Genomic DNA, 18,438 nt, shown 5'->3' on the forward strand with positions numbered 1-18,438 from the left:
TCTCCCCGTGTCTGCGTGGGTTTCCTCCAGGTGCTCAGTTTCCTCCCACAGTCCAAAGATGTGCAGGTTCGGTGAATTGGCCATGCTAAATTGCCCGTAGTGTTAGGTGAAGGGGTCAACGTCGGGGAATGGCTCTTCATAGGGTTGGTGTGGACTGGTTGGGCCGAAGGGCCTGTTTCCACACTGTAGGGAATCTAATCTAATCTAATCTGTTCGTGTGTCTCTGTGTGAGTGCTTCTCTGCGTATGCGAAGGTGCCTGTATGTGTCTGTTTTTATCGCTCTGTGTCTCTGTGTATGTCTGTATGACTCTGAGTGTGTCACTGTGTGTGTGTGTGCATCTCTGTGTGTGGGGCTCGGTGAGTGTGTGTCTTTGTGTGTCTGTATTGCTGTGTGTCTCTGTGTGTGCTTCTCTGTGTATGTGAAGGTGCCTGTATGTGTCTGTTTTTATCGCTTTGTGTCTCTGTGTATGTGCTTCTCTCTGTGTGTCATTTTGTGCTGCTGTGTGTGTCTGTGTGGCTTTTTGAGTGTGTGTCTGTCTGTGTCTTTGTGAGTGCGTCTCTGTGTGTGGCTCTGTGAGTGTGTCGTGTGTCTGTATTGCTGTGTGTCTCTATGTGAGTGCACGTGTGTGTGTGTGTTTGTATCGCTGTGAGTCTCTGTGCGTGTGGCTCTGTGTGTGTGTGAGAGTGAGACCACATTTGGAATATTGTCAGCAGTTTTGGGCCCCGTATCTAAGGAAGGATGTGTGGAGGGGGAGGAGGTTAACCAAAATTGTCTCAGGGATGATGGGCTTGTGTGAGGAGTAGTGAGCACTCTTTAGGTGGGTGTCCCCGATGGAGTTGAGAATGATGTTCAGGGGGATTGGATTGAGACTTCCAGAACACTGAAAGGCCTGGATCGAGTGAACATGGACAGGATGTTTCCACACAAAGGTGAGACGAAGACCCAAGGGCACAGCCTCAGTGTGAAGGGATGACCATTTCAGACCGAGATGAGGAGAAATTTCTTCAGCCGGCTGGTGACGAATCTGTGGAACTCATTGCTGCAGCAGGATGTGGAGGCGAGGTCACTGTGTCTATTTAGGACACAGATCGGTTCGTGATGCGTAAGGGGATCAAGGTCTACGGGGAGAAGGCAGGACAATGGGGCTGAGAAATATATCAGCCCTGATTAGATGGTGGAGCAGACTCAATGGGCCGGATGGCCTAATTCTGCTCTTATATCTTATGGATGTTTGACTTGGGTGGTTTTAGCAGAGGGAGACAGAGAGGAAGGAGTGTGTGTGTGTGTCTGTGTGTGAGAGAGTGTCTGAGAGTGTGTCTCTGTGTGTGTCTGTTTGTATTGCTGTGTATCTGTGTGTGTGTATGTCTGTGTGAGAATGTGTGTCTGTATTCCTGTGTGTCTCTGTGAGTGTGTTTATGTGTGTGCGCCTGTGTGTGAGTGCATATCTGTGTCTGTGTCTCTTTGTGTGTGTCTGAATGTCTCTGCGTGTGTGTCTCTGTGTGTATCTGTTTGCATCGCTATGTGTCTGTGTTGTGCATCTGTGTGTGTGACTGTGTGTATCTGTGTGTGTGTGTGTCTGTATGTGAAAGTTTGTGTGTATGAGTGTGTGTCTATGAATGTGAGTGAGTGTGTGTGTATGAGAGAATGTGCATGTGAGACTGTGTCTGTCTGTGTGTGGGTGAGAGTGTGTATGAGTATCTGTCTGTGTGTGTGTGTGTATATCTGTGTGAGAGTATGAGAGAGTGTGTGTGTATATTTTATATATATATATATATATATATATATATATATAAAAATATATACACACACACACCCTCCCCCTCTCATCGATTCCCCAGTGACCATCGCACCATACCCCAGGATGCTGTTCAGGGACACAGGGGTCTCCCCACCCCATTCGATTTCAGCTTCTCGTAGCCTTTTCCACTTCAACGGTTAAAATCCCCCAGCTTTCCGATAGTTCCATTTGGCTGGAAATGAAAGCGGGGAGGGAAGAGGGACATCAGGGTCTCGTTCGAGTGAGTGTGGTCTCGAGGAGCCCTGGCAAAACTGGAAATAGGGAGTAGGGAGCAAACTCTCCGTGTGTTGGGATCTTGCCCAGCACAGGGGAAGATGATGGTGGTTGTTGGAGGGTCACCGTCCCGCCTGCGAGAGGTCAGCAGGGTCATGTCCACAGGGTCAACCATCTTCAGCAGCTTCATCAATGACCTTCCCACCGTGAAGAAAAGGGACATTTGGAGGCAGTTGGACAAACGTTATCAGCATTTGGCAGGAATGGAGCGGGGGAACCAAACATTACTCAGTCCCAGTAAATAAGGGCCTCAGGCGACTGTGTGTGTGTGGAGTTTGCACATTCTCCCCGTGTCTGCGTGGGTTTCCTCCGGGTGCTCCGGTTTCATCCCACACTCCAAAGATGTGCAGGTTAGGGAGGATTGGCCGTGCTAAATTACCCATAGTGCTCAGGGATGCACAGGTGAGGGTGGATTGGCCATGCTAAATTACCCATAGTGCTCAGGGATGTGCAGGTTAGGGTGGATTGGCCATGCGAAATTACCCATAGATCTCAGGGATGTGCAGGTTAGGGTGGATTGGCCATGCTAAATTACCCGTAGTGTTCAGGGATGTGCAGGTTAGGGTGGATTGGCTGTGCTAAATTACCCATAGTACCCAGGGATGTGCAAGTTCGGGTGGATTGGCTGTGCTAAATTACCCATAGTACCCAGGGATGTGCAAGTTAGGGTGGATTGGCCATGCTAAATTACCCCATAGTGCTCAGGGATGTGCAGGTTAGGGTGGATTGGCCATGCTAAATTACCCCATACTGCTCAGGGATGTGCAGGTTAGGGTGGATTGGCCATGCTAAATTACCCCATACTGCTCAGGGATGTGCAGGTTAGGGTGGATTGGCCATGCTAAATTACCCCATAGTGCTCAGGGATGTGCAGGTTAGGGTGGATTGGCCATGCTAAATTACCCCATAAGGCTCAGGGATGTGCAGGTTAGGGTGGATTGGCCGTGCTAAATTACCCCATAGTACCCAGGGATGTGCAGGTTAGGGTGGATTGGCCATGCTAAATTACCCATAGTGCTCAGGGATGTGCAGGTTAGGGTGGATTGGCCATGCTAAATTACCCGTAGTGTTCAGGGATGTGCAGGTTAGGGTGGATTGGCCATGCTAAATTACCCCATACTGCTCAGGGATGTGCAGGTTAGGATGGATTGGCCATGCTAAATTACCCATAGTGCTCAGGGATGTGCAGGTGAGGGTGGATTGGCCATGCTAAATTACCCATAGTGCTCAGGGATGTGCAGGTTCGGGTGGATTGGCCATGCTAAATTGCCTGTAATGTTAGGTGAAGGGGTAAATGGTTGGGAATGGGTCTGGGTGGGTTGCTCTTTGGAGGGTCTGTTTCCACACTGTAAGTAAGGGCACACAGACGGCCTAAAGACTTGCTGCGTACAATTCTGTTGGGAAACTTCAAAGGGTTCAGAAAAGATTTCCAAGGATGTTGCCAGGGTTGGAGTGTTTGAGCTACAGGGAAAGGCTGAACAGGCTGGGGCTGTTTTCCCTGGAGCGTTGGAGGCTGAGGGATGACCTTACAGAGGTTTATAAATTATGAGGGGCATGGATAGGGTAAATAGGCAAGTTCCACACCTTTATTACCAGAGCTGCCCCACCTTATCCCTTTCCTCTCGTCCTTGTCAAATGTCAAGTGCCCTTCAATCAGTGGGTTCCAGTCTTGCCCAGTCTGTAGCCATGTATCTGAGCTGGCATTCAGTGCTCACCAATTCACCCACCTGCCAGCTTTCAGTTCTGGTACAGAGTTGTACGGCATGGAAACAGACCCTTCGGTCAAACTTTTGTTCCCCACCCCGCCGCCCCCAACCAGACATCTCAATACGTCCCCGTCCCATTTATACAGTCATAGAGATGTACAGCATAGAAACAGACCCTTCGGTCCAACCTGTCCATGCCGACCCAGATGTCCCAACCCACTCTAGTCCCACCTGCCAGCACCCGGCCCATATCCCTCCAAACCCTTCCTATTCATATACCCATCCAAATGCCTTTTTATGTTGCAATTGTACCAGCCTCCATCACATCCTCTGGCAGCTCATTCCATACACGTACCACCCTCTGGGTGAAAATGTTGCCCCTTAGGTCTCTTTTATATCTTTCCCCCCTCACCCTAAACCTATGCCCTCTTGTTCTGGACTCCCCCCCTAGGGAAAAGACTTTGTCTATTTATCCTATCCATGCCCCTCAATTTTATTAATCTCTATAAGATCATCCCCCAGCCTCCGACGCTCCAGGGAAAACAATGCCACCCTCTCCCAACAGCTCAAACCCTCCAACCCTGGCAACATCCTTGTAAATCTTTTCTGAACCCTTTCAAGTTTCACAACATCTTTCCGATAGGAAGGAGACCAGAATTGCGCGCAATATTCCAACAGTGGCCTAACCAATGTCCTGTCCAGCTGCAACATGACCTCCCAACTCCTGTACTCAATACTCTGACCAATAAAGGAAAGCATACCAAACGCCTTCTTCACTATCCTATCTCCCTGCAACTCCACTTTCAAGGAGCTGTGAACCTGCACTCCAAGGTCTCTTTGTTCAGCAACACTCCCTCGGACCTTACCATTAAGTGTAGAAGTCCTGCTAAGATTTGCTTTCCCAAAATGCAGCACCTCACATTTATCTGAATTAAACTCCATCTGCCACTTCACAGCCCATTGGCCCATCTGGTCCAGACACTCAGCCAACACACAAAGGTGTGAATACGGCATTGAATATGGGTGGTTTGGGTCAACATTTTTCAGTTTACAACGAGAGGGAAGTGTTGGTCAATGTTTCAGGGGATTCTCCATGGACACATTCCTTTGGAAAGGAAGAGCTGGGTAAGAAAGAGTGGACTCCCCCAGGCTCGTGGAAGACGGGAAGGGTGTCATCGAATTGATAGGAACGGCTGGTATGTTGCCAAAAAGGAACGATCGGCTGAAGGCCGGGCAGAATTTCCAAACGGATGACTCAAAAGAAATTACTCCGGACCGACAGTCTCTCCGAACTCAGGAGCACGTTCTAACCCTTGCACTCGAAGGTCTGAGCAAACACACTGAACGCTTTCTTAACCACCCTGTCCGCATGTAGCACAAACTTCAAAGAATTATGTCCCTGACCCCTGTTGGTCACCCAAGGCCCTACTGTTAACCGTATAAATCGTGTTTTTTCCAAATGCAATGCCTCACATTTGTCCAAATTAACTCCATCTGCCACTCCTCAGCCCATTGACCCATTTGGAGTCATAGAGATGTACAGCAGGGAAACAGACCCTTCGGCCCAACCCGTCCATGCCGACCAGATATCCCAACCCAATCTAGCCCCATTTGCCAGCACCCGGCCCATATCCCTCCAAACCCTTCCTATTCATATACCCATCCAGATGCCTTTTAAATGTTGCAATTGTACCAGCCTCCACCACTTCCTCTGGCAGCTCATTCCAAACACGTACCTCTGTATGGAAAAAGTTGCCCCTTAGGTCTCTTTTATATCTTTCCCCCGTCACCCTAAACCTGTGCCCTCCCGTTCTGGACTCCCCCACCCCAGGGAAAAGGCTTTGTCAATTTATCCTATCCATGCCCCTCATAATTTTGTAAACCTCTAGAAGCCTCCGACACTCCAGGGAGAACAGCTCCAGCCTCTTCAATCTCTCCCTCTCGCTCAAAACATTGATCAAGATCCCTTTGTAAGCTTAGATCACCTTCTTCACTGTCCACTCTCCCACCAATCTTGGTGTCAGTCGCAAACTGACGAACCACACCTCCTATAGTCCCATCCAAATCATTTATATAAAGGACAGACAACAGTGGACCCAGCGCTGATCCTTGTGGAACACCACTGTGTTCTCCTGTAGATTGAAGGCTCAATCTAATTTTCTGTTTGAGGTCTGGACTGGCCTGTGTTCCCTGGACACAAATGAACAATTACCACAGCTGACCCTTGAACGTATGCCAGTGCGTTTCCACAGTCGTCCCCCAACTGGTATCTCAGACCCTCAGAATTCTTCTATTCGCCCACGAGGACACTCGTCTCAGACTCAACCGCGTAACTCTCCAGCTTCATGAGCAATTGGATCACATCGCTGACTGTGTCCGACCCCACCCTTGGAATGGCGGTGAGAAGCAAGGGTCTGGGGATGAGACTGGCAACTGGCAGTGAGACAAGGGGCACATGTGAAGGCCTGAACACCCTCTCCCCTGAGCTGCTGTCACCTGACCAGGGTGGGTGGGAGGAGTGGCCCTTTAAGAGGGAGGGTTCCAAGCTGGGGAAATGCAGCTGGTGTTGTCTTGCAGCGATGAATTGTTTGCCAGGGGAGATTAGCCATGGGAAATTGCCCCATAGTGTTCAGAGATGTGTAGGTAAGGCGGGATTGGCCATGCTAAATTACCCATAGTGCTCAGGGATGTGTAGGTGAGGGTGGATTGGCTGTGCTAAATTACCCATAGTGTTCAGGGATGTGCAGGTTAGGGTGGATTGACCGTGCTAAATTAACCATAGTGCTCAGGGATGTGTAGGTTAGGGTGGATTGGCTATGCTGAATTACCCATAGTGTTCAGGGATGTACAGGTTAGGGTGGATTGGCCATGCTGAATTACCCATAGTGCTCAGGGATGTACAGGTTCGGGTGGATTGGCCATGCTAAATTAACCCATAGTGTTCAGGGATGTGCAGGTTAGGGTGGATTGGCTGTGCTAAATTACCCCATAGTGCTCAGGGATGTGCAGGTTAGGGTGGATTGGCCATGCTAAATTACCCATAGTGCTCAGGGATGTACAGGTTAGGGTGGATTGGCCGTGCTAAATTACCCATAGTGTTCAGGGATGTGCAGGTTAGGGTGGATTGGCCATGGGAAATTACCCCATAGTGCTCAGGGATGTGCAGGTTAGGGTGGATTGGCCATGCTAAATTACCCCATAGTGTTCAGGAATGTGCAGGTTAGGGTGGATTGGCCATGGGAAATTACCCATAGTGTTCAGGGATGTACAGGTTAGGGTGGATTGGCCATGCTCAATTACCCCATAGTGTTCAGGGATGTACAGGTTAGGGTGGATTGGCCGTGCTCAATTACCCCATAGTGCTCAGGGATGTGCAGGTTAGGGTGGATTGGCCATGCTAAATTACCCCATAGTGTTCAGGGATGTACAGGTTAGGGTGGATTGGCCATGCTAAATTACCCATAGTGCTCAGGGATGTGCAGGTTAGGGTGGATTGGCCGTGCTATATTACCCCATAGTGCTCAGGGATGTGCAGGTTAGGGTGGATTGGCCGTGCTATATTACCCCATAGTGCTCAGGGATGTGCAGGTTAGGGTGGATTGGCCGTGCTATATTACCCCATAGTGTTCAGGGATGTACAGGTTAGGGTGGATTGGCCATGCTAAATTACCCCATAGTGTTCAGGGATGTACAGGTTAGGGTGGATTGGCCATGCTAAATTACCCATAGTGCTCAGGGATGTGCAGGTTAGGGTGGATTGGCCGTGCTATATTACCCCATAGTGCTCAGGGATGTACAGGTTAGGGTGGATGAGCTGTAGGGAAATGCACGTTACGTAGAGCGGATGGAGACGATGGGCTGAACGGCCTCTCTCCCCTGAGCTGCTGTCAGCTGACCAGGGTGGGTGAGTGGGTGGGAGGAGTGGCCCTTTAAGAGGGTTGGGTCGCCAGCTGGGGCAATGCAGCCGGAGTTGCCTTGGAGCCATGAACTACATGCCGGGAACCGCGAGTCTGATCGAGGACATTGACAGTCAGTATGGGGCGGCAGGGAAAGGAGTCGGGGAACTTTCCTCTGCACCTCTCAAAGCCCAGCCCTGGCTGCTTTGTCTGTGGGGAGTGAGTGAGTGAGTGAGTGAGTGAGTGAGTGTGTGAGTGAGTGAGTGTGTGAGTGAGTGAGTGTGTGAGTGAGTGAGTGAGTGAGTGTGTGAGTGAGTGAGTGTGTGAGTGAGTGAGTGTGTGAGTGAGTGAGTGTGTGAGTGAGTGAGTGTGTGAGTGAGTGAGTGTGTGAGTGAGTGAGTGTGTGAGTGAGTGTGTGAGTGAGTGTGTGAGAGAGTGAGTGAGAGACAGACACAGAGAGAGAGAGGAGGGTCCCCTCTGCTTGAACTCTGTGCTGAGGCATTCTCTCGGGACCAAGTTCAGGCAGGGAGTCGGTCTCAGTTCTGGGGGGGGGGGGGGTGTTGGGGAGGGGGGTGAAGTCAGTCAATTTGTTCAAGGTGAAATATATCTGGCTCTTCCCCCCCCCCCCCAGCATCAGGGAGTGCAATTTCAGCCTTAGACTCCTCGCAGTTGGGAAAATGCGGGCAGGGAGTTTACCTTTCGTCCCTGTCTCAAGTTGTGGGGGGGGGGGGGGGGGGTTTGGAATGCTCTCGGTTCTGCACAGGAGCAGGTCAGACAACTTTCTGAGCCGGACCTGGCATTGTTTGAGGTTTCTCCCCCCCACTTCCCCCCCCACTTCCCTTCCCCCCCCCCTTCCTTCTCTTTTCCCCCCCCCTTTCCCCCCCCCTTCCTCCCCCCCCCCCCTTCCCTCCCCCCCCTTCCTCCCCCCCCCTTCCTCCCCCCCCCTTCCTCCCCCCCCCTTCCTCCCCCCCCCTTCCTCCCCCCCCTTCCTCCCCCCCCTTCCTCCCCCCCCTTCCTCCCCCCCCTTCCTCCCCCTTCCTTTCCCCCCCCCTCTTTCCCCCCCCCCTCTTTCCCCCCCCCCTCTTTCCCCCCCCCTCTTTCCCCCCCCCCTCTTTCCCCCCCCCCCTTTCCCCCCCCCCTCTTCCCCCCCCCCCCTCTTTCCCCCCCCCCTCTTTCCCCCCCCTCTTTCCCCCCCCCCTTTCCTCCCCCCCCTTTCCCCCCCTTCCCTCCCCCCCCTTTCCCCCCCTTCCCCCCCTTCCCCCCCCCCCCACCAGCAACACATTTTTCAGCTCCTCTCCCAAGGTTTGGCAGAGGGAGCTGGGCAGCTGGCTGTGGGGTCAGGGTGAGTCAGGCAGCAGGGGATGGAATGGAATGGAATGGTGACTGGGGAGTGGAGGTTGGAATCAGGAGGCTCGTAATGGGCAGATTCTGCCCCCCCCCCCCCTCCTATGACTAAAGACCACTTGCAATGGTGGTCTTTAGTCATATCTTGCAACTTGATTAAACCAAACATTTTCTCCAAGGAATTGACCTATTTGTGACAGCGCAGGAGGTGGCCATTTTGGTCTATCTTGTCTCCCCCCCCCCCCCCCCCCCCCAAGGTCTGTCTTCTCTGCATCTCCCAAAGACCTCTCCTCAAACTATTCAGAAACACTTAGTTGAGAAAGTTTAAAAATCCCCCCACACCAGGTTATAGTGCCAACAGGTTTATTTGGAAGCACGAGCTTTCGGGGCACCTTTCCTTCATCAGGTGGTCATAGACACGTACAGCACGGAAACAGACCCTTCGGTCCAACCCGGCCATGCCGACCCAGATATCCCAACCCAATCTAGTCCCACCTGCCAGCACCCGGCCCATATACCCATCCAAATGCCTCTTAAATGTTGCAATTGTACCAGCCTCCACCACTTCCTCTGGCAGCTCATTCCATACACCCTCTGCGTGAAAAAGTTGCCCCTTTTATATCTTTCCCCTCTCACCCTAAACCTATGCCCCTCTAGTTCTGGACTCCCCCACCCCAGGGAAAAGATTTTATCTATTTATCCTATCCATGCCCCTCATAATTTTGTAAACCTCTATAAGGTCACCCCCTCAGCCTCCGACGGTCCAGGGAAAACAGCCCCAGCTTATTCAGCCTCTCCCAATAGCTCAAACCCTCCAACCCTGGCAACATCCTTGTGAATCTTTTCTGAACCCTTTCAAGTTTCACAACATCTTTCCGATAGGAAGGAGACCAGAATTGCACGCAATATTCCAACAGTGGCCTAACCAATGTCCTGTACAGCCGCAACATGACCTCCCAACTCCTGTACTCAATACCCTGACCAATATGACCAGTGGAATGCCACAAGGTGGTTATGGGGGGATAAGATTGTCAGACACAGAATTTGTAACAAAAGTTTACTGTGTGATGTAACTGAAATGAAACATTGAAGAAGACCTGGACTGTTTAAGTCTCCCATCTGTTTGAATGGCCAGTTCTTTCATATGGAAATGTGTTGCTGGAAAAGCGCAGCAGGTCAGGCAGCATCCAGGGAACAGGAGAATCGACGTTTCGGGCATTAGCCCTTCTTCAGGAAACAGGAGAATCGACGTTTCGGGCATTAGCCCTTCTTCAGGGAACAGGAGAATCGACGATTCGGGCATTAGCCCTTCTTCAGGGAACAGGAGAATCGACGTTTCGGGCATTAGCCCTTCTTCAGGAAACAGGAGAATCGACGTTTCGGGCATTAGCCCTTCTTCAGGGAACAGGAGAATCGACGATTCGGGCATTAGCCCTTCTTCAGGGAACAGGAGAATCGACGTTTCGGGCATTAGCCCTTCTTCAGGAAACAGGAGAATCGACGTTTCGGGCATTAGCCCTTCTTCAGGGAACAGGAGAATCGACGTTTCGGGCATTAGCCTGAAGACGTTTCCTGAAGAAGGGCTAATGCCCGAAACGTCGATTCTCCTGTTCCCTAGATGCTGCCTGACCTGCTGCGCTTTTCCAGCAACACATTTCCATCTCTGATCTCCAGCATCTGCAGACCTCACTTTCTCCTCAGTTCTTTCATATGTAAATTGCAATTTTTTTTTTTAAAAAAGTTACCTCTCAAGTGAACTTTCAACCGCGCTCCAAAAGCTTGTTCTTCCAAATAAACCTCTTGGGACTATAACCTGATGTCATGTGATTTTCAACTTGGTCCAACTTCAATCCAACACCAGCATCTCGAAATCGTTACTTGAGAAAGAGTATACTGGTCCTGGAGGGGGTGCAGAGGAGGTTGGTTCTGGAGTTGAGAGGGCTGGTTTCTGAGGAGAGAGTGAGTCGTCTGGGACTGTACCCGTTAGAATTTATAACCATGGGATGGGATGGTGGGGGAGATGTTGTAGAAACATCTCAAATTACAGAGGGATGAGGTAAGACAGAAGTGGGGAGGGTGTTTCCACTGGTGGGTGACACCAGGGGATAGAGCCTCAAAATGAGGGGACTGAGTTGAGGAGGAATACCTTCCCTCAGAGGCTTGTGAAATTTTCTGCCCATTGATGCAGCTGAGGCTTCCTCGTCCGAATGTCTTTAAGGCAGAGAGAGAGAGACCTCTGGAGCAGGTGAGACTTGTCTGCCTGTGTGCACATTCTTATCCAGAATAATCAAACAGGAATGTAACAGGGAGAAGGAGGTGGGGTGAAGCGGGGGGTTAGATTGTGGGGGTCAGATTGTCTCAGCACGACCAGGTCAAGTGGCCTGTGATCATGAAGGTGGCTCGATTTGACCGGGTCGACAGAAAGGGGAATTCTCCCCTCCTGAGGGGCAAAAAAAGACTTGGACGCTGCACTGTGTCAGGGAGAACATGTCACCCTTCCTAATCAAGAGGGTTGGCGTGAACTTGCTGGGCCGAAGGGCCTGTTTCCGTACTGTAGGGAATCTAATCTTCTCATCTAACTCCCGGCCGGTGGGAAAGTGTGGAATTGTGCTCTCTGTCCGTCTGTGTCTCTCTGCCCCTTGCCCTGTGTCCTTAAAGGCCATTGAGGTGGGATTGGCACCGGTTGTGGTCGTGATGTCATCTGAACACTGTCAGGACGAGGCAGCTGGGTTCTCGGGATATTTGCCCCCAGCTTTTTTTTCCTCTTAGTCACGCTGATGTAATGCCTGTAATTGGTCACAGCCCCCTCTGACTGGGGTGGGGTTGGGATGTTGGAGGGCAGGGGAGGAAGGTGAGATTGAAGTGAGTTCAGGAGGTGGGGTTCTTGGCTGTTGTTACTGGGGACCTGGGGCAGTCACTGATGTCACTCATTCGACGCTCCTCAGAGGCTGTTGCTGCATCGGAGTTCCCCGAAATTTCAGCTCGCCTGCCCCACTTGAGAAGAACAAAGAAGATTTACGGCCCAGGAACAGGTCCCTTCGGCCCTCCAAGCCTGAGCTGACCCAAATCTACTGTCTAAACCTGTCACCCAATTCCTAAGCATCTGTATCCCTCTGCTCCCCACCTGCTCCTGCATCTGTCCAGACACATCTTAAATGAATCAAATGAGGTCTCCTGACCCTGCTCTGGGAAGTCAAGCCTTTTTTAGGCAAGGCAGCCAAGGACTTGAGTTGCAGATACATCCAGTGCTCAAGTTGAAGTGGCGGTGCAGTTGGGAGAGGGCCGAACGGCCTCCTTCCTGCCTCACTGGACGCAGTCTTCCAGTATGGCACTAGAGAGTGCTGCTGTACCATAGAGTGAGGAACAGCCTCTGCTGCCACACAGTGCTAGAGGCTGGTACTGCCCCATCTGTCTTCTCAGTGTGAGACTGAAGACAACAACAACTTCGTTTCTGTATCAGCCGGAGAGGTCCGGTTTCACGACTTGGGGCAGTTTGTTGATTGCAGGAGAGTATTGGTGTATTGTTTCCTGAAGAAAGCACTTCAAATGAGTTGCTGGCTGCAGTGAAGGCTGTTCAGCCCACTCTGTGTCTGCTAGCAGTCCCAACGAGTGTGGGAGCCTCAGCCCCGTGCCCCTAGCTCTTTGCCTGTAGTCCTGTGTGACATTGGCCTGTCAGCGCTATGTATGCGAGTGTGTGTGTTTGCCAAGTGTGGTCTATCCGCTGTCTCTGACCGGGCCCAATAGACGTGCAATCAAGGCACGGACTGGGAATCTGTTCAAAGGTAATCCGGGGGGTGGTAAATTAATATGGTCTTTCATATTACAGAGAAACACCTCGTCCTCCTTCGTGATGGGCGGACATTAATTGGATATTTGCGAAGCATTGATCAGTTTGGTGAGTAACAACGAGTCTCTGGTGTGACAAATGAGTGTTCAATGGTTTAATCGCTCTGTGTTTGAGTGTGCCAGTCTGGTGCTGTTGTGGAGAAAATACAAAATCACCAGGAGACGCAGAGAGTTCCTGCAGGAGGAGGTCTTTTATTTGCAAACAAAAGACCTTGATACTGAGAAAGCAGATTCTCGAACGCCCCCGAACCTCAGGGTACATGGATTTTCATATCTTGTTTCTGTAAGATTATCAGCATGTCCAACTATATTCATCAAAGCTACACAATACACCAGTGATATTAGTTCCCATTATCTCTAGTTGTACATTCTACTTAGTGTTATTCTAATGTCACGGTTAGATATTTGTTACTACCTCTGCAGCAGTGATCTTCCATTCCAGACTAACCTGTCGTGACAGATATTTCGCTATTCCATCTGTTCCAATAGTCTCCTGTCTCAAGCTGACTCTACTAAGTATGAATTAGATGTTTAATGTCATGTCCCAATCCTGTCATAATAACACTTAACAGAGAGAGACCTGCTTTATTCCTTGTGTTATCTCATCACGCCATAATGACCTTTTCAGCCTTAACCTGACTCTGCTAATTGGTGTAAGAGTGTTCCACTATGGTTGTCCCATCCTGCCTTCCACAGATTGCCAGTGGGCTTCGATGCTTTAATCCTTCCCATGCTTTTATGTTCTTTAATTTCCATAGTGCTCCATTGGTTATGCCTGATACATGAGGGACACCTTTTAAATGACTCTTGGAGAGGGACATAGAAGATCCCCTTCCCACGTGGTTGATGACGCCCTCCAGCGCATCTCCTCCACCTCCCGCCCCTCCGCCCTCAGACCCCACCCCTCCAACCGTAACATGGACAGAAACCCCTGCTCCTCCCCTTCCATCCCACCAACTTTCATATACATTGCATCATCCTCCGATATTTCCGCCACCTCCAAAGGGACCCCACCACCCCTTTCCACGTTCCCTCCGTGACTACCCGGTCAGGTCCACGCCCCCCCCCACAACCCACCCTCCCATCCTGGCACCTTCCCCTGCCACCGCAGGAACTGTAAAACCTGCGCCCACACCTCCTCCCTCACCTCCATCCAAGGCCCTAAAGGAGCTTTCCACATCCATCAAAGTTTTACCTGCACATCCACTAATGTCATTTATTGTATCCGTTGTTCCCGATGCGGTCTCCTCTACATTGGGGAGACTGGGCGCCTCCGAGCAGAGCGTTTTAGGGAACATCTCCAGGACACCTGGACCAATCAACCACACCGCCCCGTGGCCCAACATTTCAACTCCCCCTCCCACTCTGCCGAGGACATGGAGGTCCTGGGGCCTCCATCACCACCGCTCCCTCACCACCAGACACCTGGAGGAAGAGCGCCTCATCTTCCGCCTCGGAACACTTCAACCCCAGGGCATCAATGTGGACTTCAACAGTTTCCTCATTTCCCCTTCCCCCACCTCACCCCAGATCCAACCTTCCAGCTCAGCACCGTCCCCATGACCTGTCCTACCTGCCTATCTTCCTTCCCACCTATCTGCTCCACCCTCCTCTCCGACCTATCACTTTTACCCCCAACTCCATCCACCTATTGCACTCTCAGCTACCTTTCCCCCGACCGCCCCCCCCCAGGCCCAGCTTCACCCCACTCCCATTTATCTCCCCACCCCTGAGGCTCCCAGTCTCATTCCTGATATCCGAAATGGCTTTTTTTTGTCCCCCTGCTCCTTGGGTGCTGCCTGACCTGCTGTGCTTCTCCAGCGTCCCACACTAGACAGGGAAGAGTTGTGGATAGTGCGGGGCATTGACAGGATGCAGAGCTGGGCTGAGGAGTGGCCGATGGAATTCAACCTGGAAAAGTGTGAAGTGATTTTGGAAGGCCGAATTTTAACGCAGACTGCAGGGTTGAAGGTCAGATTCTTGGCAGTGTGGAGGAACAGAGGGATCTTGGGATCCATGTCCAATAGATCCCTCAAAGCTGCCACCCAAGTTGATAGGGTTGTTAAGAAGGCGTATGGTGTGTTGGCTTTCATTAGCGGGAGGATTGAGTTTAAAAGCCACGAGGTTATGTTGCAGCTCTTTCGGGCCCTGGTTAGACCACACTTGGAGTATTGTGTTGAGTTCTGGTCTCCTCACTATAGGAAGGATGTGGAAGCTTTAGAGAGGGTGCAGAGGAGATTTACCAGGATGCTGCCTGGACAGGAGGGCATGTCTTGTGTTGAGAGAGCTAGGGCTTTTCTCATTTAGTGTGAAGAAGGATGTGAGGTGACTTGATAGAGGTGTACAAGATAGAGTGGATAGCCAGAGATGTTTTCCCAGGGCGGAAATGGCTATTGTGAAGGGGGCTTAATGTTATATGATTGGAAGAAGGTTCAGGAGATATGTCAGAGGTTCGGTTCTTTACACAGAGTGGCAGGTGTGTGGAATGCACTGCCAGCAGTGGGAATGGAGTCAGAGACATTAGGGACATTTAAGCGACTCTTAGATTGGCACATGAAAGGTATGTGGGTTAGTTTGATCTTCGAGTCGGATAAAAAGCTGGAACAACATGACAGAACAGTGCAGTCCAGGCCTTCGGCCTATGTTCATGTCTGACTTCAGGAGTCTCTACAGTTCCTCTATTTGGCTCCACAGGTTCCAAGCCCACCTACGTATCCTTGGCTATCAATGTTTGCTGACCACAACGTGTGTTTTGAAATCTTTGTTTTGTCAGAAAACAACAAACCCACCGGGAATTACAGCAACGTGGCTGGAACTGGTCCCAGTGGAGTGACCCTCCATTCCTCCAGTTCGATGTACGAGGTGCAGAGGGCAATGTGAACATTGGGTTTAAATCCAGATTGTGTGTGTGTGTTTGGAGTCAGTGTTGCTCCCCTCTCGGGAGAGTGGATCGTTTAACCTCCTGTCGACCCCATTTGGGAAAAATAGGTTGTCTTGACTGCCAAGACAGAACTTTGGAAGTACATCTGTTAGAAAGAGCAGCAAGTTGGCTGCTTCATCAATAAAACGTAGCATAACTGATCATACATCTCCATCCCTTATTCCCCACTTGCTCCCATGAGAGTTCTTGAAGACGTTTAATGTTTCCCACTCCCCCCCCCCCCCCCCCCCCCCCCCCCCGACGGCTTCCTGTGGGAGAGAATTCCACAGACTCCTGCACTCCAGGTGAAGACAGACATTTCTTTCCTCATTTCAGTCCTACCCTGTATCCTTAAACAGTAAACCCCTCCCCCCCCCCTTCCCAGTTGTGAACTCCCTCCACTGGTAGAATTTGGGTTTCTGTAAGATCAATCCCACCACCAATTCTTCGGATTCCCAGTGAATATCATCCTAACCCAATCCGGTCTCTCTCCATCCGTCAGTCCCAGGATTCCGTCCGGGACAGCCTCCGCCGCCCTCCCTCTGTCACCAGAACGGCCATCCTCTGAGAAGGAGACGCCAAACCACGCGCCCACAATACCCCAGGGTGTGGTCTTCCCCCCCCCCCCCCCCCCCCCCATCCGTCGCTGCTCCTGCACTCCAATCCTCTCGTCACGGAGGGCTCAATATCCTTTCCTCACCCCTACCCCCCCCCCCCCATTGCTCCGACAAGGCTGGCTCTCGGCAAATGGGGGAGGAGGGGCACCCAGGTCTATTTGCACCTCCTGTTTCCCCACTTCATCACCACTCTGTGTCTGCCACCAAAATGGATGAGCTCACATCCATTCTCATTTAAACTGCATCTGCCACGTGTTTGCCCACTCCTTCAGCTTATCTACAAGGGCAGAGTCCGGAGGTTAACTTGATATTAAACAGAGAGAGAGAGGTGCTGGATGTAAGTTGGTGGACAGGTTCGTTTTCAAATGTTTCCTTCCTACATTGGGTATCAGTGAGCCCCCTGTGAAGCATTGCTGTTAATGATCCACTTTCTGTTCATGCGTTTAGGTTTCCTTGGGTTGGCGATGTCACTTCCTGTTCTTTTTCTCCAAGAGACATCGCCGCAGGAAATGACGTCACCAACCCGAGGAAACCGAAACGCATAAATAGAAAGCGGGTCACTGACGCCAGAAGCTCACTGATGATGTGACCGAGGACGGTGACGAAGCGTCTGAAAATGAACCTTCCAGCTCAGCGAGCAAACCTACATGCAGAACCCCAAACTGTGAGCTGCAAATCTTCTTCAATGCCCGTTCTGGAGAGAGAGAGAGAGAGAGAGAGAGTGAGGGGTGCCCTCATTCAGCTCCAGCTGGTTCCCTGGCAGTGCCCTCTGTCTCATGCAGGCTGGTTGAACTTGACGCCCACAGGGTTGCCTGATTTTTTTTTTTTGTCTGTGATTCCCCGCAGCCAACCTGGTGCTCCAGCAGACCCTGGAACGCATTCACGTGGGCCGCAAGTACGGCGATATCCCACGAGGAATATTTGTCGTGCGCGGAGAGAATGTGGTGCTGCTGGGAGAGATTGTGAGTGCCCGCGGGAGCTGCTGCTCAGGCTGGTGGGGGGGGGGGGGGGGGGAGACATGGAGGTGCGCAGGTACGGTGGAGGTCACCTCTTCCCCCCCCCCCCCCGACCCAGGGAGACGTGAACAGGAACGGTTTTATTTCCTTGTGAGGATCTGTAAGTGTGTGTGTGTGTCAGCCCAGGGTTGAACCTGCTTCCCATTCACCCCCCCCTTCCCCCGCGCCCCTGTCCTAGCTGAGCTGGCGAGACTGAGGTATCTGGGAGCGAGTGCACCTTTTTTGTTTTTGAGGTCAGATTTCTCCTTGTCTGACACGTCAGTCGCTCTGTGGGTTTTGTGGCATGTGGCGTGGTTGGGTGGGGGGGGGTCAGTTGGGCATTGGCTGTGTTTCTGGGCAAGGAGCACCCCCCTCCACCCCCCCCCCCCCCCCAGCCCCAACACCACAGGGTAACTCCCCCTCCCCCCCCCCCCCCCCCCCCCCCACACCTCAACCTGCACTTGGAACACTTGAGATCAGAAGAGGGTGGGCTCCGAAGGCTACCCCATTAACCTGAGCAAGCCACTGACCCTCGGCCTCTCCCTCCCCCTCTCTGTGCAGGACCTGGAGAAAGAGAGTGCCTCCTCACTGCAGCCCGTGAGCATTGAGAAGATTTTGGAAGAGCTCCAGCAGGAGCAGGATTTGCGGCACCGTCAGGAGAAGCTCAAGTTCCAGGTTTTGAAGGAGCGTGGGATCCTGCTCCCTCACTTCGACACGCTGGACGACTATTGATGGTGTGGGGAGGGGGTGTGGGGGGGGGGGAGCCACTTGGATCCTGGGCCTTGAGTTGGGGGGTGGAGCTTTCCCCTGAGCTGGAGGGAGTCAGGACAGTGACCTCCCCCACCCGCTGATGCCCATCTCCTCACCCATGCACCATCGCTGGATTGGTGCACCACACCCCCACCCCATTCCTAAGTGAAAATCTCTTCAGTTTTTCTTTTCTCCCCCTCCACCCCACGTCAAAACAGGGGCTGGGGAGCCCCGGCGTCGGAGGGAGGGGTTTGCCCAGCTCAGGTGGAGGTGCCAGAAGGTGGGCACAAGC

General features: G+C 51.9%; 1 protein-coding gene across 1 annotated transcript; it reads left to right on the top strand.

Annotated features, from left to right (window-relative positions):
- Nucleotides 1-7,726: 7,726 nt before the first annotated feature.
- On the top strand, nt 7,727-18,128 carry LOC122547909 (U6 snRNA-associated Sm-like protein LSm1). Its single transcript, XM_087984282.1, has 4 exons — nt 7,727-7,807; nt 12,845-12,913; nt 17,248-17,363; nt 17,958-18,128. The coding sequence occupies exons 1-4, from the start codon at nt 7,762-7,764 to the stop codon at nt 18,126-18,128; spliced, it is 402 nt and encodes a 133-aa protein (XP_087840408.1). The 5' UTR covers nt 7,727-7,761.
- Nucleotides 18,129-18,438: the final 310 nt, after the last annotated feature.

The sequence above is a fragment of the Chiloscyllium plagiosum genome, unplaced genomic scaffold, assembly GCF_037043375.1.
Source record: "Chiloscyllium plagiosum isolate Xiang-an unplaced genomic scaffold, Cpla_swu_hap1 HiC_scaffold_48, whole genome shotgun sequence".
In the NCBI taxonomy this organism is placed as follows: Eukaryota; Metazoa; Chordata; class Chondrichthyes; order Orectolobiformes; family Hemiscylliidae; genus Chiloscyllium; species Chiloscyllium plagiosum.